The 25,097-nt window shown below is 33.8% G+C and overlaps 2 protein-coding genes and 1 pseudogene across 3 annotated transcripts; all 3 read left to right on the top strand.

The window, feature by feature from the left end:
• The first annotated feature begins 431 nt into the window (after positions 1-431).
• LOC123202378 (syntaxin-71-like) lies at positions 432-6,902 on the top strand. Its single transcript, XM_044618285.1, has 9 exons — positions 432-786; positions 1,248-1,373; positions 1,827-1,986; positions 2,790-2,875; positions 2,996-3,064; positions 3,144-3,188; positions 3,282-3,344; positions 3,448-3,524; positions 6,654-6,902. Exons 1-9 carry the CDS (start codon positions 631-633, stop codon positions 6,667-6,669), a joined length of 798 nt encoding a protein of 265 aa, XP_044474220.1. The 5' UTR covers positions 432-630; the 3' UTR covers positions 6,670-6,902.
• A 7,859-nt stretch (positions 6,903-14,761) lies between these two features.
• Positions 14,762-16,852, top strand: LOC123201421 (zinc finger protein JACKDAW-like). Of its 2 annotated transcripts, none has more exons than XM_044616918.1 (4): positions 14,762-15,146; positions 15,235-15,631; positions 15,711-15,919; positions 15,992-16,852. In XM_044616918.1, exons 1-4 carry the CDS (start codon positions 14,996-14,998, stop codon positions 16,519-16,521), a joined length of 1,287 nt encoding a protein of 428 aa, XP_044472853.1. In that variant the 5' UTR covers positions 14,762-14,995; the 3' UTR covers positions 16,522-16,852. The 2 variants fall into 2 exon arrangements, with proteins under 2 accessions (XP_044472853.1, XP_044472854.1); XM_044616919.1 differs by having other exon boundaries at positions 14,765-15,146; positions 16,001-16,852.
• Positions 16,853-20,874: 4,022 nt separating this feature from the next.
• Positions 20,875-24,943, top strand: LOC123202211 (annotated as a pseudogene).
• Positions 24,944-25,097: the final 154 nt, after the last annotated feature.

Below are 25,097 nucleotides of genomic sequence, written 5' to 3'. Positions count from 1 at the left end.
ATTTATATATTTAAAATATATACGTATAGTTTTATTGTTTACTAATCGTATTTACATTTAAAAATTGTATTAATTATTTAAAAATGAAAGTAAATATTCACCTTTATACCTTGTTGAATCAAATTCTTATTTATTTTAGTGAAATTTTTATAATAAGATGGCTAGGAGGAGTTGGAAGGGCGGGGATAAGGGTAGATTTGTCATTATGACCTATGAAGTTTTGGGACGACATCTTCAGTCCATTCACGAGATCGACTCGAAATCCTAAATTTTTATCCCCAGAGACAAACTTGTCGCTCGGTGAAAGTTTAAGAGAACGACTTGTCGTTTATATACAAAATACATGCCTACGACTGGTCCCTCTGACAGCCTGCGGGTGCCACGCTTTTAGTAAAAGAAATTGTTTATACTTTGATAGAGATTAAGTAGGTAGCCGGTAACAGGCTGTACAATAGATTCCCTCTTCCCGTGTTTTCGGTTTCGGGTTACCCACACCACCCCAGCAAGACTGGAATAATTTCAAACTGGGAGGAATATTGAACTTAAATCCTTCTCTTCTCTTTGATTATTATCATCCTTCCTCTCAATTTTGACAGCTTTAAAAGTAAAGCCAAAAAGAGCAAATAGAACATGAGTGTGATCGACATTCTTACGAGAGTAGACTCGATCTGCAAAAAGTACGAAAAATACGACGTCGAAAAGCACAAGGATTCCAATGTCTCCGGCGACGATGCATTTGCTCGCCTATATGGCGTCGTTGAGGCTGACATCGAAGCCGCACTTGAGGTCACTTTGATTTCTCTTTCTGCTATCTCGCATTTTAAAGAAGAATGGTTTAGACAATGTCAAATCCGTTGATTTGAACGTTGTAATTATTAAAAGGAGGAGGAAATTTTGAAGGCTGTTTAGTGGCCTAGTTAGACTTATTAGAGATCTGTGATTTTTAAACTAACTCTTAGAATGTTTGATAATGATTATTATTTACTAAATTTACCCATAATTATTTGATATTGTCTGGAAAAGAGTTTAAATACGATGATTAATAAGTTTTGGTTTTGGACTAGCTCTCAGTTTACCTCAATTTAAGTCATTTTGGTAGTCGATGAGGATTTAGAGTTGGTTGGAGATCTATGGTGTTTTTTTGACAAACCACATTTTGGTGAATTTTTGAAGCAGAGCTAGGGTTTGTTAATTTCAGTTTTTCGTTTGTTTTCTTGTTTACTAAAATTTGAGGATTTGATCTGCAGAAAGCGGAGGTTGCTTCAAAAGAGAAAAACAGGGCATCTGCTGTTGCATTGAATGCTGAGATTCGTCGAACTAAGGCTCGATTGCTGGAAGAAGTTCCAAAGTTGCAGAGACTGGCCATGAAAAGGGTTGATAATCACTATTCTTATTTTTCTCAATATTTTCTTATTTGTATTGCTTTATGTACTGGAATTGGTTTAGAACTTCTGTTGAACACCCCCTTAGGTTTTGTCCCCTCGTTTATATGATTTTCCTCTAGATTGGTGAACAGTGGATTACTTGTATATTCATATTCTAGATATAAATCTCTGTCGAGTATTCACTGTGCATGTTCCTTGTTATTTGTAATTGGCCATACAGTTACATTCTTGTGAAGTAGATTAGAAACACCATCATCATCATGTTTTTTTTACCAAAGTGAAATTGCAGTTTAAGGGAAGTAAATCTATTTAGTCTGTTACTCACCATTACACCTGTTAGGCTTTTGTAATTGAATGAATTGACAGGACCTCTAGTATGCCAGAATAATACTCTATTAAGTTTACCCTGTAATTTTTCTGGTTTTATTTTGTCTTTAACAGGTTAAAGGGCTTTCAACAGAAGAGTTTGCTGCTCGTAATGATTTGGTTCTTGCATTGCCTAATAGGATCCAAGCTATACCGGACGGAACTGCAGCTGCTCCCAAACAAACTGGAGGTTGGTCAACGTCAGCTTCTCGTACTGAAATCAAAATTGATTCAGGTATATTTTTCCATTATTCAGATTTTATATACAGATCTGAAATCTTAAGTATTGAGTAGTTATATTGGCTTTATGCAAACACTATTCTATATATAACCGCCATTAATTTTCCTCCTCATGAGAAAAATGCTTCTCACTGCTCCATACGGATAAAATGATTGTGCATTTAGTGTACCATCTAATGTTGTTTATTCTGCTGAATAGGTGGAAAGTATTACTAGAGTTTTAGATTTAGACAAAGCCCAGAGTGGGGCAAATATGAAGAATTAAACTCTTTTATATGGGTTGTGATTCAATAGTTAAGATCTTGCACTACCCTCAAAACATTTTTACTTTTGCTATTGGGTTTTTGCTAAGTATTAAAAATTGAATTGATAATAAGATTGGCTAAATATTATATATATATATATATATATATATATATTTTCTTTTGTTTAGGTTTGCCTTATACCAATGTGTTTTAGCATATAAATTATAATAATCAAGTGCAGATTGTATGGAATATATATCCAGTTAGATTTGAAAAATGATAGTAAATAAGATCACATTGGAAGCATTAAGGAGCGCTTTTATTCATTGGAATGGATGAAAATTGTAAAGACTAAGGAGAATACTTGGGAAAGAGCTATACTTGTATAATATTGGCCATTATATCTGCTTTAAACTTGAATTCATATATAGTGTTATGCCATCTGAAGCCAGGTTCATGTGGAGGTATGATCTGTCTGCTAATCAATATGGAAATCTTATAATTTATTATTGCTGTTACTTGCAGTCTTACCTCTTTTGTGTTGACTATCTAGATGGGCGGTTTGACAATGAATACTTTCAACAAAGTGAAGAGTCCAGTCAATTCAGACAAGAGTATGAAATGCGGAAAATAAAGCAGGCAAGTTACAGATCTTGACATGTAGTTTCTTTTGACATGGTTTTTAAATTAGCAGGAAAGTTATGTGTACTGCCTTTTAACCATGCTTTGCTAACTTGATATACTTTGACATTCCCTCAGGATCAAGGTTTGGATATGATTTCAGAAGGTCTTGATACTTTGAAAAACATGGCCCATGATATGAATGAGGTATGCAGGCTTGAATGAGACTACCAGCTCATTTGCAATATTCACATTTTTTAGTTCACTATATTGCTGGGATGTGCAGGAGTTCGATAGACAAGTTCCCTTGATGGATGAAATTGACACTAAGGTGAGAAAAATTGTTGTATCCTTGTATTATTTAAAAACTCTGCCCCTTCTAGAATATACGGTGTATGTTTATGTTCTTCCTTCATCTTCGTAGGTGGACCGAGCGACAGCTGATCTTAAGAATACTAATGTTAGACTTAAAGATACTGTTAACCAGGTGATGATCTACAATTTATGAAGTTCTGATTTCCATTTGTTTTTTGCTGTCTCCATATGTACGTTTCTTTACTGGATCTAACATAACTTTTGGCCTGTTCCAGCTGAGGTCCAGTCGCAATTTCTGTATTGACATAATTTTGTTGTGCATAATTCTGGGAATTGCAGCCTATTTATACAAGTAAGCTCCTTTCTCTTTCATAATAGCTTAAGTACTTGTGCCCCATCTGTTGCTGTTTTTGTTAACTTTAATCAAAATTTTCTCCTATTCCGCACGTCAAGGAATATCAAATTTGACAAGAACATTCAGTTAGATCTTCATGATGAGCAATTCAAAGTCTTAAATGTAGCTTAGAACAACCAAATCTTTGGACTGAGATCATTTTATTGGTTAAAACAACCAATTATGATATCAATGAAGTAGGGAGGTACGGAAATTGCTTGTGCCACCATTCTAAGTCCTATGTTATATGAATTTGCTATGTTTTATAAATTGTTACTACTGTTTGGGGTGTTGTTTCTATTAGTCTATTCAGCCTTCAATGTGTCTGATTATGTATGCTTTAGGGAGTCAACTTAGGGTTGGACTCGAACTGAACCAACTCAATATCAAAAATTGAGTCAGTATGAATTCGTTTAGGTCGAGTTTGAGCTGAGCTCAAGCCTAATGGGTCAACTTATTTCTGAAACCAAACCGAAGTCAAGTTAGAGGGAGTTCGATTCGGTCCGACTTGCGAGATGGGCGATGAATCAATTCGGTTCGAGCTTGGCTCGTGTCTTGATTTGATTCATGTTAAGTAATAGTCAAAACGATATCGTTTTGTCAATAATTAGATAAGACAACATCGTATTGTTAATGAACCGCGAACGTAAGTTATAAATTCGAGCCACCAACTCGAGTTGAGCTTCGTACTTAGGTACCGGGCCAAACTCAAGCTACCCTTATAATTTTGGCTTGATAAACCCGAATCATTTTTTATTTGAGTCAAACTCCAGTCAAAGAGTGTTCGAACTCAGCTTGATTTGTATCCACCCTTAAGTCAACTAATTTTTGAATTAATCGATTTCTTGCATAAGGTTATGCTATCTACATTTTCTTTATATCTTGTTTGATTGCAGTTTGGGTATCCCCTTGGATGGGATGTGACTTATCAATGTGAATTGTTTTGTTATTAGGGCCATAAACCTCATTTCTTGTGTGCATTATTGGGTTTTTGAGAAAGAGATAAATTGTTTATGTTTTTCATTGCATTACATAATAGTTACAAGTCTATTTATATGCAAAAATCTTCTTGGAAAATGAACCGTCAACTGCATGACTTTGTTCATGCTTGACACAAGTAGTTGACCTACTTTTGCCATTATTTATTTTCCACCCTCCCTCTCAAGCTGGTGAATAAATATTTTTTATTTCTAGCTTGGATATAATCGATTGAAATGGTGTGTCTTTAGTCCTTTGGTAAGTCCATCTGCGAGTTGACATCCAATAGATACATATGTGTTAGGTACCTGTTGCAATCCCAGGATAATGTAAACAAACTTTCTGCAATAAAGTTTTACTTCTAATATTGTATATCTTCTGCTATTGCATTATTCTTCCATTCTCCACGACTCATTCAAACATTTCCAAGTTTAATCTATGAATTAACAATCAATGCCTATCAACAAAAGGCTTCATTCATTCATCATATTCCAAAAGTTACATCTTTACAAGTTCATACCACTGTAGAAACTAATTACCGAAGTTCAAATTCAACAACTGCACAGTAATATCCAAAACAGATAAAACTATCGTACACCAAAACAACACAGCTCACAGCAGCAGTTCTTAGGCTCTTCGAGAGGCCCTTTCTCTCCCTTTTAACCTGCTCTATTTTCTTCTGAAATTCACCTGACCCCTCAGTCTGCGTTTCCTCCTTTTTGTTGCTCTCAACTACCAAACCCCTCACAAAAGTGTCTTGTTGCTTCACTGTGGTTGGCTGCACTGATTCTTGTAAACTTGCCACCTGTTTGAGTTTCAAGCTGCCAGGTTTACTCATTTCCTTGTCTCCCTTTTTTCTGTTCATTTGGGCCTTCCTCTTGCATGGAATATAAACCCGAGACCCAACAATATGATGTGTAGATTAACCCATTTTCCAACTTTTGCTTAATGAAATTTCTGCACAATTCTATGTGCTTTGGTTGGTCGTGCTGTATTGGGTTATGTGTAGTGCTGATTGTGGATTTGTTGTCATAGTAGAGTCTCATTGGTCCATCCCATTTAATCTTCAAGTCTTCTAAAATGATCTTCAAACCACAAAAGTTCACCGACACTTTATGAGTCATCATTTGAAACAATGTTGACCTCCTATCAATCTTTGATCCTATATGGTCTGCATCAATATATGCTTCAAGCATTAATCTTGCATTTCTCTTGAATAAAATTCCTTTCTCCAAAATCCCCTTACCTACAACACTCGTTTATCAGCTTGTAGATGAACTTCCTTCCGTCTGTGCATGAATTGACTAATTACTCCAATAACATAGGCTATATCTAGTTTGATGTGAGATCAATAAATGAGTCTCCATATTAGACATTGGCACATCTCTCTATCTACATCAATATCCTATTGTGCCTCTTCCAGCTTGTGATTGGGATCTATTAGTGTGCTTGCTAGTTTACATGCCACTTTCCCTTTTTTTTTGAGAAGGTCCATAGCATACTTATATTGAGAGATGAAGATTCTTTTTCTAGAGCATGCAACTTCGATTCCTAGAAAGTACTTTTGCTTTTCCAACTCTTTTAATCTCAAATTCCTTAGCAGAAAATTGTTCCAGATATTTTTTCTCCTTTTCATCATCTCCCATTGCAATGATGTAATCAACATATAGCAAAAAAATCGTTACTCCCCCTGAATCTGTTTGCTTGACAAACAACATATGAACTCCCTGACTCTATTTGTATCCCCTACTTATCATTACCTTGACAAATCTTTCAAACCATTCCCATAAAAAGCTTTCTTGCTCTTACAAACTTGTCCTAATCAGTTCTATTTATCAAATATACAGGAATGAAGGATGATTAAAACCTGTCGAATTTGCTTGGAGAGTCCAGGCAAGATGTCCTCTTAAAGGCATCTTTAATTTGCCTAGATGCTCCATGATTTAGAGTTGTTTGGCTCTCTAGAGTTCTCATCTTTAGATCTTTGTCATGTATTTGTGTGGGATAGAACTTTTGGTATTGGTCAGTCAATCCTTTTTTATCATCATGGTCATTGTCATTATTGATTGACTATGCAAATTTATTCTGATGGGATATGCTGTATTGCAGTGTGCTAAAGAAGTGAAATGATGCCAAAGGCTGCTTGTTCTGTTTCCCTCATCAGGTGCCTGCATTTTCTGGTATCTTCTCGCGCTTGAGCATTTACTGTGGTACTTGCCTTTTTTATTTGGTTTCTCTGGTAAATTCGGGATCAGCTGCTCACATTTTCTTTAAATGTATGTTTGTAGTCTATATGGTTCTAAAAGCCTGTTGATAATTACTTTGATTCCTATAGTTTATTTTGTTTCCTATGTTTAAGCACTTTCTTTTTACTAATTCTTATTTTAGAAAGCCAACATATTTGAAATACTAACAATGTGACAGATGCCATCGATATACTGTTAACTGCCTACGTTGGATTTATCTTAATAAAAGATGGATATGGAAAATAAATTTGGTTAGCTGGGTAGGTAGCTGTGTTAGATTAAATGGTTGGTATAATTTGTTAGAGCTTCTAATAAATAAACTTATTGTTGTAAAGAAACAAAACTTGGGGACGAAGAATACTGCAATGTCAAAGTTTGTATTTAGCCTAGAACATCAAGTAGTTTGCATAAAGGATGGTGTTTTTATATTTTAAACTTAGAATTTTGAGTAAGAGAATGTTTGAGAGAAACTAAGTTCCTTAAACATGTGGATTTAAGAATATATAATATAATTTCTCTTAAAATTGTGCTATAAAAGATATACCCAAAACATTTATGTGATTTTTCCATAGAAAATAATCTAATCGCCTGTTGGATACGGTAATAGTTGTGTTTTTGGGAGGAAAGGATGCAGAGAGCAGAGTTTCATTCATTGGAAGAGATTTATATACATAATATGACATAAATAACTCTCTGATCATATCAAACATAAAATGTGACTCTTGGATGATATAAATTCTATGAATCAAAATAACACAATTGCCTAAACATATTCATTTTATTCTTATCGGCAAAAGTATCATAATTCAACATTCTCTTCGATGCTAGCCCATATGAGAATCAGTATATTGAAGCAGATAAGGAGAAAGAAATTCTGAATGAAATTTGTGAAATTTTTTATCTTCTCTAGGTAGAGAGACATGAGTGAGAGAAAGTGAATAATTTTTCAGGATAAAATGTAGTTAGGGTTATGATATGATATGATATGAATTTATATATGTTACGAATTTACATCATAATCCTATTACCTCATTTATATGCTTCACCCTAAGTCATAGGTATATGCAGAATTGATCTAAACCCTTTATATTCAGGGATCTAAATTCACTGTCGTTTCAGTCTTTATTTGTTTGCACCCCAATATTTCAAGCCAAAGCAAATAACCTCATATGTATATGATTTATTGGATTACTAATATACTGAAAATGAATAAAATTTGTGAGTAATTTATAATTAATCATCCCTTTTATTCATTGACTATGAGAAGTATCTATTAAGACATCATAACCACCCATTATATTGAAAATCAGTGTTAATTGATGTAACTTTTCAGTGTCATTATTATTATGTAATTCAATTATTTCATTATTTTTGATATTTCATCAAGGTTAAGACACAAAAATAACATCTATTTTAGTTTTCTTGATTGATCAATATTACGTATACTTATTTTGAGTACATAATTATGTACACGCTTATATTTGTTATCACATGTTAAGTATTATTTTATCTTTAATTTAAAATCACTCAATCATGTGATGACACATGTAACTGTGTATACATTTATGTATCTAAAATGGGTATGTAGTTTTATTGTTCTTGATTATTGTCTTGACTTTTGAGACAATGACTGGGTTTAATTGAATTTGGATATCAACCCTAACCTACATTGTGGTCACATATTTTATTTGTTGTAGTAATCGTCAAATAGTATTACAAGATTTTTTTTTTTTTTTATGTTTGAGGATGATGAATTTTTTAATGATCTATCATAGTGTTGTTACACTTTTTGATATAATCAATTACTACCGTATTGTCAATCCTCCTAAAAATTACGTTGATTGGTATACAAAGTGTTCTAATAATCTCAAGTCTAATAATTTCTTTATTAACATGTATACCTTCTCCCATAAGGATAAACCCAGCATTCATATAGACAATAATTTGTCTCCTCACTTTCCGTGAAGGTCATGCATGCTTTGAAGCTGATCTTGAAATTGCCTGATCGAGTTCTGGCTGAAATTATTCTCACCCTTTGCCTGGTCTGTTTCATTGATGTTCATGTCAGTCACGCTATCATTACTTACAGATATTAATTATAATTTCCTCCTTTTCAGCATATCTCGTATTCGCCATTTTCTTACTCTCTCGAAAACCCTCCTCTCCTTCACCTTTTTCCAATCGAAAATATATATTTGAATTTATAAATAAAAAAATTAAAATTTATATTATATAAAATTAATTAACTTATGTTAAGATTAATTTAGAACATTTATATATCATTTTCTTATATTTTATTTATTAGATATGAGAGTTTTTTAGTCTTTAACATTTTTACTCAAATGTAATAATCTAGGTTGTTAGATCTGTCTCATTTGGCTAAGCCTGTTTTTGATTAGGTACGTTGTCACTTATATTCAAAAATATTTTAGGTTGTTAGATCCGTTGTTTGGTTCGTGTTTTAATACTATATTAAAAATATATATTAGATTTACAAGTATGAGGATTGAAACTTATATTATACAAAGTCAATTGATTTTATATAATATAAGTTTCAATTTTTACATCTGTAAGTCTAATATATATTTCCAACACAACCGTATTGAGCTTTCTTTTCAGCGGTTTGAACAAGTTTTTGAAAGGAGAAACTGAAAGGAGCAGGGGGTTTTCACTTTCTTGGAAGCTTATGCTTGAGGCCGTGGTGCCATCAACGAAAGGAAAGTGATCTTGAGAGGCAAAGATGTGAGGTAACATTGGGTAATCGTTGTAGAGATAACTTTTCAACGTCTCCATTTTAGGGTTTGTATTCATTGGGATTTGGACTTTCTCCGGATTTTAGCTATTTTGAGCTATCAGGGATCTCATAGATCTTGTGTATTTTTCTTATTTATATAGTTATTGTTATTGTATTCAATTTTAAACATCTAATTAAATATTAAGATAATATATTATCATATTATTAGATGTTATTTTATTTTTAATTTGAAATTATCAAATCATATGATACATTATGTGACATCTGAATTGGATACCTAAAATTGAGTATACATAATTTTATTATTTTTGTTTTCAATACAATAAAAAATTAAAACATATATGAAGGGAACTAATAAGAATAAGGGATAGTTATTAGACTTAAGATTTAATAAATTTAATATGATCGATACTTTTGGCTCGGGTGAGGTATCTTGTTAAAAAAAAAAACAAAAACTAATAAGAACAAGAATAAGAAAGTATTATTTCGTATAACAATTGAAAATGTGGATATCCAATTAGCTCATAATACCCAAATGAACACCGACATAGTTTCCGAACCAAATGTCAATTTTAAGGATATATTTAAGATTTTGGGGGAAGAAAATATTTGTATGTATAATGAAAAGTATGGGTGATAATTGTCAAACATGTCAGCATTGTCCATTATAAAAATGAATGATGTAGCCACAAAATTCTACCACTACCTTCGCTCCACCGCCATCGATTTCTTTATGTATACACAAATGTCCTTTTCCTATAAATTAACTAATGAAATACGACTCAACTTGGGGCTCCATTTTTGTCACTTAACTAACATCTTAATTTTTAGTTGAGCAACATTTATTTGTAAATACAACAACAAATAAATATGTCATCTTTGATTATCTGGTACAATACTTATAAATCTAATCACTGTATCTCAAAGCTTACCAATCTGATGAAATTAGATAGAGTTCTCCGATCATTAATTTGTTAATAATAAAACTATATGTATTCAGTTTTAAGTAGTTAATTAGTTACTCAGAGATGATAACCCATCTTGTGTTTTACTGATTTTGAACTAAAAATAAAATAACATTAAATTAAATACTTAAAACTTTGTATATAGCATAGCATTTCTCTTTTGCATAATTCAAATCTAGCTGGTAGAACATAATAAACAGCAGAGACATAATAGTCCAACTTAATGTACCAAAGATTCGGCAGTATATTTTTTCCTTGTTGGAGTCTCCTTGTGAGCAATATTTGTTGCTATCTTTGAGTCTCTTTCGAACAATAATATTCTTTCACCAATAACGCTATATACATAAATAATATGTATAACTTTTTACACAAACAATGACATATTCTCATATAATTAGATATTGTTTTATCTTTAATTTAAGATTACTCAATTATATAATGACATATCATTTTTTTGTGTACAAAGTTATACATATTATTTACACATATAATACTACTCTTCTTTCACATCTCTATTACTAATTGGTGGTATATGCTTGTCAGGTTTCTTGTATAACTTTAACACGTTCACATTATTTAACAATATTATTAATTAATGGTTAAGTTGTTATTGGATGGACACAAATAACATAATTGAACTAATCATCAAATGGAAATTAATTTAACTTTAACAAATTCTTGACCCATAAATTACTGGCCGGTTTCTGAAAGATAAAGGAGAGCAACTTTCCAAGGCAACAAAGAATTGAAGCATTGTTATCATATACCAGGGCTTTCTCTTTTCTCATTACAGACAAGAGCATGGAATCACCAAACGAACAGTTATATGTTAAATAAAGGAAGAACATAGATAGCCATTCTTACAGCTTTGGTGGGGCAGACTGGGAATCTATGCATTGGCTTAGCTATGTCGTTTGGCATAAGGACTTTGATCCAATATTAAAACTTTTAATGTGAGATTTATATATTTCTGGACGGTTAGCTTTTACGGTATAAATCTCTCAATGTTTATATTATTTGGTATCATCGACAACTCTCCAATATGAATAGTTATTAAAATATGATTCTTCTAAGATTTATATTAAAATTATACTTAGAAAATCTTTTATCCTATCTCCAAATTAGTTTAACTTTTTTATATACATGAAATCTTGAACTTTCTCTTGTAGAACATGTAATTTTATATATAGACTATTGTATGGGAGAGAGTGAGCTTTTGGAAAGGAACCAGACGATGTAGAAGAATCAAGTACGTAGTAGGAAAATCCGAATGCATGAAGCCAAAAGCAGTTGGGTGACCAAATAATAATATTGTAATAATTTTGTACGGATTCCAATGTAGATATTTGAATATTGTATGTTGAAAACAGTGGATTGGATTAGTGATGGCCTGATGGGTCACCTGAGCTATAGCAAATTTGATTATCAGGTCAACTGTCCTATTACGTGTCCGTGTCCGTGTCCATTCTGGAATGATTAAAACCCTAATTTATAATGAAAGACAGATAGGGTTACTTATGAAACCCTAGTAGGTAACTATCGCCTTTGAAATGTTTCATATGGTTGATGGAGCGGCAATTTTTCATATATAAATTTGAAAAATTCATTTACCACTTATCCTCTTTTATAATCTATAAATGCTATTATATAAATGGGCGAAAAGATTAATTTGTTCTAAATCCCTTTAATTTCATCCTAAAACAATTTTCTGGACTTTCTTATCTCAATTTTTATCGTTACCACTATCGCCATCACTATCAATTTCATGTAAAAACTTGTCACTATCTCCGGTGGCCAACCCTACTAACAACCCATATTCGCTTTTATGATCTCCATTGCCACCATGCCTACCAAAGGCCTGGACCATGTCCATTCTCTCTTTCTACCAATTGCTTCATCTCCACCCCACCCCTCCACCTTGAGAATGCAACACTTGAACCGAAAAAACTAATTCACCGGAATCCCAAATGAAAATGGACTAATAGGTGTTGGATTTGCTAGAAGTATGTAGATCTTGTAGTCTCAATATTGCATCATTTCTAGAAAACTTGGAGAACCTACTGAATCCAAATGCATTCAGAAATGGCAAATTCATTACAGCCACTACGAAAAATGTATCCAAACAATTAAAATTTTAAACTAAACCAAAGAAAAATAATCAACAAAGCTACTAAAATTTCTAATAAAAAATAGAGGAAACAAGGGATTGTAGATTTATAATAATTTGGACATGTATCTAGAGCAGGAAGCAAGGTTTTCAAGAATTGTATTCATTTGCTCGAAAAACTGACGAAGCACAAGCATGGTTAGGTGTTTAATGCTCATGTCAATGTTAAGGCTCTTGGATCACACAATTATGTTGCTATTATCAAACATATTATAGATTTAGGAATTGTGAAATACAGATGATGTTGAAATATAACCGCGAGATGATAAGAAAATAGGATGTTGGTGAGGGTCAAAGGAGATGGGGCAATAGATTGAAAGATATAATAGATGATATAAGACTTTTGATAGGTCTAATGGTGATAGAGATAATGAAAGACATCGTTTTTAATATATGATCAAAACGACATCATTTTGTATTTGTCGAGCTCGATCGAGCTGAGCCGAATTTCGATCGATGGGCTCGAGTCCATATTTGTAGGGGTGGGGGGGTGGGGGGGTGGGGTGGGGTGGCGGCCATAATGGTATGGAGATGAAAAAGTTCAAGCAATGGTTTAAGGCTAAAATAACTTTTTTACCATTCTACATTATAACTTTTTATTAGCAAAAGTAAATAAACGGGGATTAAATAGGCTTCCCAAAGTGAAAAGGAGAGAAGCCCTCGTTTCATCAAAGTTTAAGGGGAAAATCGTCAACCGGCCAAGTAATAGATTCTGGTTTGGGCAGTTGGACACAGAAGAATATTCTCAATTATTGCCATTCAATTATTTTTTGCGTATCAGACATTAAGATCTAGCTAATTCCTCGTTTTCATTATGCTCATTTAATTTAAATTTATCCCAAAACGTTTTTTTTTTATATATTTTAGTAAAAATATTAATTCAAATGAGTACACAAAGTTATAAAAGTAGTTATAAATACCCAAAATGGTTATCTATAACTATTAAATAACATAACATTATTTTGTTAATAAATTATAAATTTAATTCATAAATTTAAACTATAAATATGAGTTAAATTTAAATTAAATTAATTAAATAATAATATATTATTTATATATCTAATTTAACTTAACAAACTCCAACCAAATTTAATCTAAACTATTTTTCATTTAACCCATATTCAAGTGATGAAATCCTCAAATTCGGTTTCGGTTCTACCCGTCCAGAGGTTATAATCTGGGGACAAATTTAAGAGGGCGAGTAGGGGTGGCACATGCACGTGCACATGCAGTCAAATTATTTGGGATGATGGATGGGTACCACCACATTGTGACAGGCATCACTTATCACGGACCCTCCTATCCTATCCTCTCTCTCTCTCCCTTGGGAAACGTATTTCATCTTCTCTCTCTCACAGACTCACCTCTTTCTCTCCTTTCTCATTATCTTCTAATCATTTTTCACCTTTCTCTTTTTAACTTTCAAATGCTTTCTTTTTTCACTAATTCATTTTATTTTTATTATTATAATAATTATATAAATATTTTCGGAATTGGTCCTTTTCTGATACTACTCAACAATTTTTATTATTAATTACTGTATAATTCAATATTTCTTTTTTTAATCTCTTTCAAGCCTCCATCTTTATTTTTTTTACAAAATTCCCCCCATTTTTAATCAATTTTAATTTTATTATTATAAAAATTAATTTAAAAATTTTATTTAAATTGGACTTTTTTTAAAGACGATAAATGATTAATTATATGGTCTAATATCAAATAAATAAAAATATTATTTTTTATTAAAAAACAGGTTTAAAAAAATGTTTTTTTAAATGACTTCTCGAAGTCGAAATAGTTGGAGTTTGAGCTGAAAAGGCCACAGCAGACAGAACACACAGTCCTACACATTCTGGTTACACGACCAGCTAGCTGCTTACTGTCTCACACCTCCAAACTTTCCCACAATCGCCCACCACTGCGCGCGTGTGCAATCACACTTATATAAACACAGGTGGGCCCTCCTAAATCAATGGCTGACCGACTTTCTTGATGCGATATGACTAGGATAAAAATAGAAGGTCCGGATAATGTTAGAGTAAGCTTAAGAACAAGATTTCTATCAGAAAAAAGAAACTCAGCAAAAAATATATATGGTTTTGTTTTGTGGGTTTGGATTTAGGTTTGTTCTTAGTTTAAAGGCTGAGTAGGGTTTTCTTTTTTCTTGTCTTTTGGCAGAATCAGGGAGTGATTAATTTATCTGCTTCTGTTTGGAGGAAGAGAAAACACATTGATTTGTTTTTGTTTTTGTTTGTATTGTTTTTAAGTGTGTTTTCGAAAGCTAGCTGTTTTATTTGTTTTAATTTCCTTCAATCCATATGCAAATGGTGTCTGGTAATACTTTTTCATCAATACCCTCTACCCTTGGAGGGTTGCCACCTCAAGGTCAAAAACAAAGCACCAACCCTAACCCTAAACCTAATCCAAATCCAGCTTCCAGAAAGAAGAGAAATCTGCCCGGAACACCAGGCAAATATATAAAGTTTAAAGCTTTCTTTTATAGCTTCGAGTTCAGTTGATGATTACTGTTTTAATGGCGTTTTCTTTCTTTTGTTAGATCCAGATGCCGAGGTTGTTGCTCTTTCTCCTAAGACGCTCATGGCTACCAACCGTTTCATATGCGAAATATGCAATAAAGGGTTTCAAAGAGACCAGAATTTACAGCTTCACAGAAGAGGCCACAATCTGCCATGGAAACTCAAACAAAGGACCAACAAAGAGGTGAAAAAGAAGGTTTATATTTGCCCAGAGAAAACCTGTGTTCACCATGATCCATCTCGGGCTCTTGGTGATCTCACTGGTATTAAGAAGCATTACAGTAGAAAACATGGAGAGAAGAAATGGAAGTGTGATAAATGTTCCAAGAAATATGCAGTTCAATCTGACTGGAAAGCTCACTCTAAAACTTGCGGAACTAGAGAGTATAAATGTGACTGTGGCACTTTATTTTCCAGGTATCTTTCTTGTTTTGCTTTGAATCTTTTACGTCTACAGAAGAAATAAATATGTCGTTTTGTTCTTTCAATTCTGCAGAAAAGATAGCTTCGTCACCCACAGAGCTTTCTGTGATGCCTTAGCTCAAGAGAGTGCAAGACTCACTTCAGTTGCAGCTACGAATCTGAATTTCAGAAATGACACAATGGATATGTCTTCTCATGGATTTTCCAATCAGGGACTGCAAGAAGTTGCAGGAGTTTCCCAATTTGGATCTGGTTTTCGATCTGATCATTTGTCTGCACCAGGTAATTTTTTAGTACTAATTATTCAATAATTTCTTAGGTTAATTGTTGTGTGCGACTGATTGAGTTTCATAGGTTTTCCAGAAATGGTACAAATGGGATCATCAGGTAATATATTTGGCTCATCTTCAATGTCTAATTTTGGAGAAAAAGAAGAAAGTTCTTCTCTTTATTCCGATTCACAAAACAAGCAGTCGAAGCCCGTTGCGGCCATGTCCGCCACTGCACTCTTGCAGAAAGCGGCTCAAATGGGTTCTACAAGAAGCAGCCCCTCATCACTCTTTGGAAACAGTTTCAATGTCATAGCCTCATCTTCTTTAAAAACAACCAACTTCAATTCTCTCTATCAGAACAGAAACGAACTGCAACAAGTCTTTCAAAATGTCAACCAAACCATGAGCGATGGAATAATGGGAAGTTCTAGCACTAGTACTTCAAACTTGAAGCTGCATCAAGGTTCAAATCCAATGGAGAATAGTCTTACAAGAGATTTCCTTGGCATGTGTAATGATCAATCTGGCCGTCCATTTTTCTCACAAGAGCTAGCAAAATTTGCCACAATGGGTTCCCCCATGGGCTTGAGCCAATTCCCCGGCAACCACTAAAGTTAATTCTTATCGAACCCATATGCCATTTTCACCATATTGCAGCTAGCTCATATAAAGAATGATGGGTGGGGCTCGAAGGTCGAAGCCAGTGGTGCATATTTGAAGTGACAAAACAATGAAAGAACTCCAGATCACGCATGTTGTCCTTGTTTTTTCCTTCTGTCTCAACTCTTTTATCGTCATTCATTCTTTCTTTCTATCTTTTGAAATAGATATATGTGTATATATGTGTGTGTGTGTGTGTATATATGTATATATATTAGACATAGCAGACTGCTTGTCAATGTTAAGAACCCATCTCGTCAACCTAAAAATTTGTTTAATCCAACTGAAGCCATGAATATTTTTCTATATTTTATGATACAATTAAGGCGAGAAGGATTTTGTGTGTCTCTTAGTCTTCATGTTAAGAGTAAAATCGTGAGCTATGTAATGTTTAATCAAACTAGCCAGAATCTAGCTATGTATATAATGAAGAAACATCGTGAGGTAAAGAGCCTTTTACGGGTGAAGGGATGATGAATTGACAATAGCCGTTTGATTTGTCAAAAGGGTTTGATGGGATTGATGGCCAATTCCTAGAAGCCTATAGTTTACTTTCTGTGGCAATGCTTTTAAGGTTTCTTACAGGGGCTGATTCAATTAAGACCTTCTACCTATAATTCCCAAAAGATAGAAATATCACATTTCAAATAGTTCATCAAAGTCGATGAACTCTTTCGGCAAAAGCTTAGTCAATTTCAAATGTTTGATGGGGTTAGTAGCTCGTAGAAATTAAGTAACAAAAATGAGGCATGGCTTAAGACTGAATTAATTGCATTTCCCTTTTGGGGTTTAGGAGGTTCAATAGTCTAAATTAATTGGACTTATAAGAAGAATGAGGCAATCAGTGACATAATCTGGAATTTTATATTTTGCAAAAGGTATCTTAACTAGAAATGGCAACGGATTGGAGAGGGGACAAATACCCTAATTCCCATCCTGTCCTTGTAAGGAAAACATTTCTCTATCCCCGTCCTATCTCTAATGTGGGGATAATAGGAAATCTCTATCTCTTTCTTACCAAAGAAATTTCATTCCCTTTCTCCACCCTGTCCTTGTGGGAAAACTTCTTCTCTCCTTTCCATATTTGTTAAAACAATAATGAAATATTTAATAAGTGTTAATAATATTTATAATAATTTAAAATTTTTCATTGTAGTTTCGTATGTAAAGAATTCAAGAGATATATAAGAGAGAAGATGAATAACCAAGGAGGGGACAAGCTGGATAGGGTACAAGTCAAAGATATATTTATCTTTGTCTCTGTCCTATCCTGAATTACAAAGATTTTAACCTCCCTCGTCATCATTCTTGACCCTATCTTTATTCATATTTTTATTGAAGAATCTCATTTATATTCTAGAAAGAGCAGACTAAAGACCCAATTTGAAGGTTCGAATTACCATCTTTAATCCTAATATTATGCATATTAACAACAAATAGTAATTTATGTATTGGCGAGGACTTGAATGGATGGAAAAAGCCTTCATGTCTTTTTAAGAAAAGAAGTTCGAGTTTCCAATGTGCATAGTTGGAAACTGGATGAACGACTAGCTGATAGGGATGGCAGCGAGGAGGGACGAGGAGAGGATCTCAATCCCCGTCCCCGTCCCCGTCCTCGTAGGGGATATCAATCCCTGTCCCCGCTATGGAGATGAAAATGATTCTTTGTCCTCTCCCCGTAAAGAAAAATCTCCTCCCCGAACTCGCAAAAAAAAAAATATATTTTTTACCTTGAAATACAATATAAATATATTAAATAACAAAATTAAGTAAAATTAAAATTAATCTACTATTTCAAATATAATAAATATAATATATTAACTCCTTAAATATGTACAATAAAAACCTAAATAAATTTGAAAAACATAAATAATTTAAAACTATAAAAATATATTAGTATTTTAAATAAATATATTAATATAAAAAGATGGGGATTGAGGCGAGGAGGGGAAGGGTCGAGGCGAGGAGGGGTCGAGGCGGGGAGGGGACACATGTATCCCCATTCCCAGTCTGTCCCTGATTGCGGAGATTTTTTTCATCCCCGTCCCCGTCCCCGTCCCTTCCCCGTTTCTATCGGAGAATCCCCTCCCCGTTAGGGTCGAGGAGGGTCAGGACCCCTAAAGTCAGACCCAAATTACCATCTCTACTAGCTGAGTATGAGACTACGTTTCTGATGAACCCAATTTTGTTTTATCAGTGAAGAAGAAAAAAGATAAGAAGCCTAGAAAATGGAAAGCTTTGGGTTTTCTGTGGTGGGGACCCTAGATTTAGGGGAAAGTTTAGGGTACCCTTCTAGTGCAGGGCAGTGGTGGCCTTACATACGATTTTTGACTTTGCATGGCCCTCGTTATAAAGAAGTATACCCAATAAGTGTGCAAAGAGAGTAGGAGTAGTTTCATAATAAATAATTGAGGGGGTTAATGAAAATTTCAATAAAAAATAGAAACTTTATAGAGATGAGTTCTTTACCTTTTTTATTGGAACTACAAGCGATCGACCAACTTTTTGAGACCTGGGTCGGGCTCTATCTTTGAAATTAGGGGGATATTAATTAAAATAGGCAAAAAAAATTTCGCTTAAACTTTTTTAGGTAATGCACAGTAGTTTAAGCAAATTTTTTTGTAACTTCAAAAATACCCTTCCAGCCCTGTATGCGTAGGCGCTGGAAGGAAGGTTTGAGTGCGTGGGTGCGCGCGGTGTGTGCAGTGCGCAGTGCACAGTGCGCGCACTGTGCATGCACTGCACATGCACCACACGCACCCACGCACTTAAACCTTCCTTCCAGCGCTTACGCATACAGGGCTGGGAGGGTATTTTTGGAGTTACAAAAAAATTTGCTTATAAAAGTAAAATTAATGTGCGTTTGCCTAAAAAGGTTTAAGCGGAAAAATTTTTGCTTATTTTAATTAATATCCCGAAATTAGGGCTGCTCTGACTTCCGAGCGACAATTTCATGGCAGCTCAACGGGAGGCAACAACTCTCCGTTTGGGTGCTTATAATTTAAGTAATATTTTATTATTAAAAATTAAATATTATTATAAAAATAAATTATTTAAAAATTATTAAATATAAATAATTATTATATTAATAAAAATAATAAATAAAAATAATTATTAGATGTAATAAAAATTATTAAAATATTATTTATTATATTAATTAAAAATAAGGGTATTTTTGTTTTAAAATTAATAGATAATAATAAAATTAAAATTACTTTAATAATATCTTAATATATAGAGTGAAGATAATAATAAAATTATTTTTTATATTATTTATCATATTATTATTAATAATAAAGAATTACTAAAATATTTTATTACTTGATAAATGAAATACAGTAATATAAATAATAAAATTTATATTATCAAAATAATTTTGAAATCCTCAACCAAATATCCCCTAACAATTATAATTTTTTAATTTTGTTATATAAAGGGAGTCATGTCAAATCGACTAGCAAACTAAACTCTAAAGCTATTAATGCAATTCACACAATCCACAAACCTAACACTGTCTGTAAAATTACGAATCATGCCCTATGGGGTATGCTTTTGTCGAGTGACAACTATGACAAGTCTCACTTATTGATGTTAAGTTTAAGTTAAAATGAAGTAAGTTAGATTTGAATTTGAATTGAGACGAGGTTAAGTTTGAGTTCACTTAAAAGTTATTTGAGTTCGACTCATTGAAAGAAAACCAACTCGAGTTTGATTATAATGTCGAATTGAATTGAGCTTTGAAATAGGTTTGATACTGTAGTCAAATAAAAAATGATTAAAATAATATTATTTTAATATATATTAATCACAATAATATCATTTTAATAAATTCGAATCAAATTTTTTTATGTTTATGAGTTTGAAGAGTTAAACTCCTCTCAAAGTTTGAATTTAAAAATATTTAATTTTTAAAATCAAATTTTAACTCAAATTTATTTGAATCACGCGTATTTTAAATTTATTCAAATTAAGTCACACCAACTCCATTCAAATCTAAACCCAAAAACTGGGCTCGATCCCTAGATGGTTTCCGTCGAAGACATCCCAGGTCCAAAACACGGCCACAGGCCCACAGTTATGGGTTGACATGGCCAAATTTCATTAGTTTCATGTACGGTTCCATTTCCACGTGGATTCTAACGATTGGGCCAACTAACGTGTGATGACACACGAACCCTCAGACGAATGAGAGTTCGATCGATTTCATCATCTTCCTCCTTTTGAGTCTTTGAATCGCAGTGTTACGGTATAATACGACATGTCGTATATCTAACTTCATAAATTTTACGCGCGAACGAACTGAAAATGCATCTATTGAGTTTCTGTTCTGTCATTGATGCCGTGGCATGGAGAGGCATGTTTTTTACAGTATTTATTCTCCAATTTGTGTTCGCCTGCCAGCTCCTCTTGTTGCAGCCGCTTTTTGCAGCTCTAGGTATTATTTACATTTCACTGCGACCTCCGTTCTGGCTTTAAAATTTATTAGTTTAAAGCATTGCTATTTGCTTTGGGAATTAATTTAGCTAAAAATGAAATTATCTGGCTTGATCCGCTCCTGTTGTGTAAATGTTATTTTCTGGTTAGAAATGCTTTAATCTTTATAGTAATTTGAGATTGATTAAATTGCTTCATATTTTTAAAGTTTAGCGTGTAAACAAATTCATTTAGTGTGTCTTTCTGTATTAAGTGTAGCATTCAGTAAAATTTGTGCTTTTGTGTTTATGTTTGAAAATTATTAAACCGAATACTTTGATGCATGCCTTTGCGGTTCTTAGCCGTAGAAGTTTTAATTTGCATTTCTTATGGGTATTATAATTGTATGTTGTAGATGGGAAACCTGGAAATGCTGCTGGGTTGTTCGAAAGAGTTTCGCAAAGTATTAAGGTGAAACATTACAGTGAGGCACTTAATGATCTTAATGCTGCCATTGAGGCAGATCCTACTCTTTCAGAAGCATATTATCATCGTGGATCTGTCCTGCGCCAGTTATGCAGGTTTGCTTGTATTGAAAGTTTTTTTTCTTTATTTTGAGCAACTTTTTTTTTTTGGTGGGGGGGGTGTGTGGGAAATATTAACTCCTTAAAATTTTTGAAGCCTTTGTTGAGGGCTCTATTTGTTCCATCTTCTACCATGTTTTTGACGATTTAACTCTTTATCTTTATTACAGCTGTCAATGCCATTCTTTGTGTTTTTACATTATAGGAATATTAATTCCCTGTTTCAACTTTTATATCCTTGTGTTCTGAGCACCTTTTTTCCTGTTTGAGACCAGTTCCTTCTAATTCTGCGGAATTTTTTTCTTATTCTGTTGATAATTTAAACAAATGGAAGATTGAGCATGATCCATAGCTGCATGCTGATCAACATGATCTAATAACATAGCATGCTAGTCCAGCTTCATAAATGCTTTCTCAGAACATCTGGAGTTCTTCATGGGAACTTCATGTTAGCCTATAAATGTGCTTAGAACTATGTCGGTTAGAGAAAAAAACTGAACTAGCATGCTATTGGATTGTGTGTCGTTATAGCTGGAGGTACTAAATAGACTTGCATTGGCTTCCATGATACCAGCTTTGAGACAGTACTATTAATTATATTGTTTTTCATATCTTAGTTGAATTTAACAGTCTGTTGTGGAAAAAAAAAAAAATTTAAGCTAGAAACACCTTGTGCAGCCTCTTTTTTATTTCTTGCTTACCCTCTAACTCTTGATTGGATGCTTATATGATTCAGGTGATTTTTCAATGTAGATATGAGGAGTCTGAAAAGAACTACCGAATTTTTCTAGATGAAACCTGGGAACTCAGTTGCAGAAAAGGAGCTCTCTCAATAGCTTCAGGCGCAGAGCACTCTGGAAACAGCTTTTAAGCTCTTTGACTTTGGTGACTACACAAAACCTTTGGAATACATTGACAAAGTTGTCCTTGTTTTTTCACCAGCCTGCACCAAGTTATCCTTTGCTCTGTGTGTGTTGGCTGACCCAGGGGAGTTAAGCGTAAGGCTTAGCAAGATTAGTACTTAGCTGGCTATTAACTGGTGTGAATCACATGTTGCAGGCCATACTCCTAAAAGTGAAGTTGTTGTTGGCAGCTAAAGACTATTCTACTTCCATTTCTGAAACTGGATATATTCTTAAAGAAGATGAGAATAACCTAGAAGCATTGTTGCTCCGTGGACGTGCCTACTACTATTTAGTAGATCATGATGTTGCATACTCCTAAAAGTGAAGTTGTTGTTGGCAGCTAAAGACTATTCTACTTCCATTTCTGAAACTGGATATATTCTTAAAGAAGATGAGAATAACCTAGAAGCATTGTTGCTCCGTGGACGTGCCTACTACTATTTAGTAGATCATGATGTTGCCCAAAGGTTTGTCAGCATCTTAGTTGTTAATCGTTGTATTTACAATATAATTTGTACAAAATAGAATTTTATGATAACAATATATGCTATCTTCGGGCATTATCAAAAAGGACTTCACTTGGATCCAGAGCACAATGAACTTAAAAGGCATATTTCGGATTGAAAAATTTACTTAAGAAAACAAAAAGTGTAAGACCTCTAATATATTCTTTGGTGTTTTTATTCTCTCTTTTAATGTTTACTTTTAATTCTTTTTTAAAGTGGGCTGGGGTTTGAGGTAGTGGAGTTTGGCTCAGTTCTTTTCTCATGAAGCAACCCTCTTTAGGGCTTCTTAGGGCAATAAATGATGAATTTCATGTTTATAATAAGTTATTATACCTGAAAGTCCTTTTTCCCTATAGGCAGGAGATAATGTAAATAAGGGCAAGCTGCGCCTCGCAGTGGAGGACTACAAAGCAGCCCTTGCTTTGGACCCTAATCATACTGCACATAATGTGCATCTTCATCTTGGTCTGTGCAAGGTCTTGGTCAAGCTTGGTAGGGGGAAAGATGCTTTGAGTAGTCGCACTGATGCTCTTGACATTGATGGTGAACTTCTTGAAGCTTTAGTTCAGGTTCATTGTGTTTCCCTTTCATCATATGATTTCATAAGAATTATTCTATACATATAGTGTCTTTAGGTTGCTGTGATCAATTTTTTTGTAGTTCTTTTATTATAAATATCTGTGCTCACATTTGTTAGCTGGCCTGGCATTTTTCAGAGGGGTGAAGCTAAACTTTTAACTGAGGACTGGGAAGGAGCAGTTGAAGATTTGAAATTAGCTGCTCAACAATCACCTCAGGTTAGTCATATTAAAGTTCATGTAATATCTGTGTAAAGATGTTTTAAGCTTCAACAATGGTGTTGTAGGCTGCCAGTATATTATTATAATCAGTTAACTTTTTGGCATAACACCTTGTATACTTTAATTTTGTAGTTGTCCCTGATTGGAACATTATGCTTTACCTCACTGTTGATATGATGACCAAAAATTTTGGAAGAGCCACTTCTATGTTAATATTCTTATATTAATGCATCTGTATAGCATATTATTTTATGGTTTAGGGTTGCAGTACTATATTTAGATATTTTCTTCGCCTCAAGTATCTGGGACAATTTGAGAGCTAAATCTGAAATTTGTGCAGGATATGAATATTCGTGAAGCATTGATGAGGACAGAGAAAGCTTTAAAGATGAGCTAACGCAAGGATTGGTGCAAGACTTTGGGAGTTTCAAAGACTGCATCCATATGTGAGATCAAGCGTGCCTACAAGAAGCTTGCTCTGCAGTGGCACCCAGATGAGAATGTTCATAACAGAGAAGAAGCAGAGGCGAAATTCCAAGAAATTGCTTCGGCATACGAGGTTGGACAATGCAATTTTTACTTGAACTTTTTTATTATTGTAATGTAATTTCCGAAGCCACTTATAATCGAGCATCCCAACCGGGCGGCGGTATGTCATGATGACATATAGATTTAAGGTTCCCTGATATGGAATTTGTGTTGCACTCCACAGGTTCTTGGAGATGAAGAAAAGTGAACAAGATTTGATTGAGGGGAAGACATTGAAGATATCGGAATGGATGGAGGAGGTGGTGGCAGCTTCCACTTTGGCGGTGGAGGGCAGCAATTCAGTTCTCATTTTGAAGGAGGCTTTCCTGGCGGCAGCTTCCCTGGTGGTTTTGGATTTTAACTTTTAATTGTGGTGAAGTCTGGTTCTCTGTTCCTCTCAGAACATGAGCTCGGAATCCCATTTTAACTAATGCTGACTGGTACGCCGTGGCATATATATTTCAGGATATCGAAAGAGGGTTGTTAAACAGAAAAGGAATCCCTTAAAAAAGTTTTGCTCAATGGATTCATTTGTAGGGCTTAAATTCCATTTAACATGTTTTGTAACAAATCATGTGACAATATATCATTTTGTAACAAATCAGTTGTTTATATTGATCGTATTATCTTCATTTTCATGTTTGATTTTTTTTTCGCACTGATACAAAGAACTCATGATAATCAACACAAATTTTCAACATCGATGGGAACAAAATCATGGCCTGAAAGCAACAGCAGCAAAAACTGCAACTTCGACAAACCGTTGGAGTACAATGGTTAAAACTCAATGCA

Source organism: Mangifera indica, chromosome 18, assembly GCF_011075055.1.
Source record: "Mangifera indica cultivar Alphonso chromosome 18, CATAS_Mindica_2.1, whole genome shotgun sequence".
NCBI lineage: Eukaryota > Viridiplantae > Streptophyta > Magnoliopsida > Sapindales > Anacardiaceae > Mangifera > Mangifera indica.
Note: the sequence above shows the minus strand (reverse complement) of the source record. Positions and strands in the feature narration are given on the sequence as shown.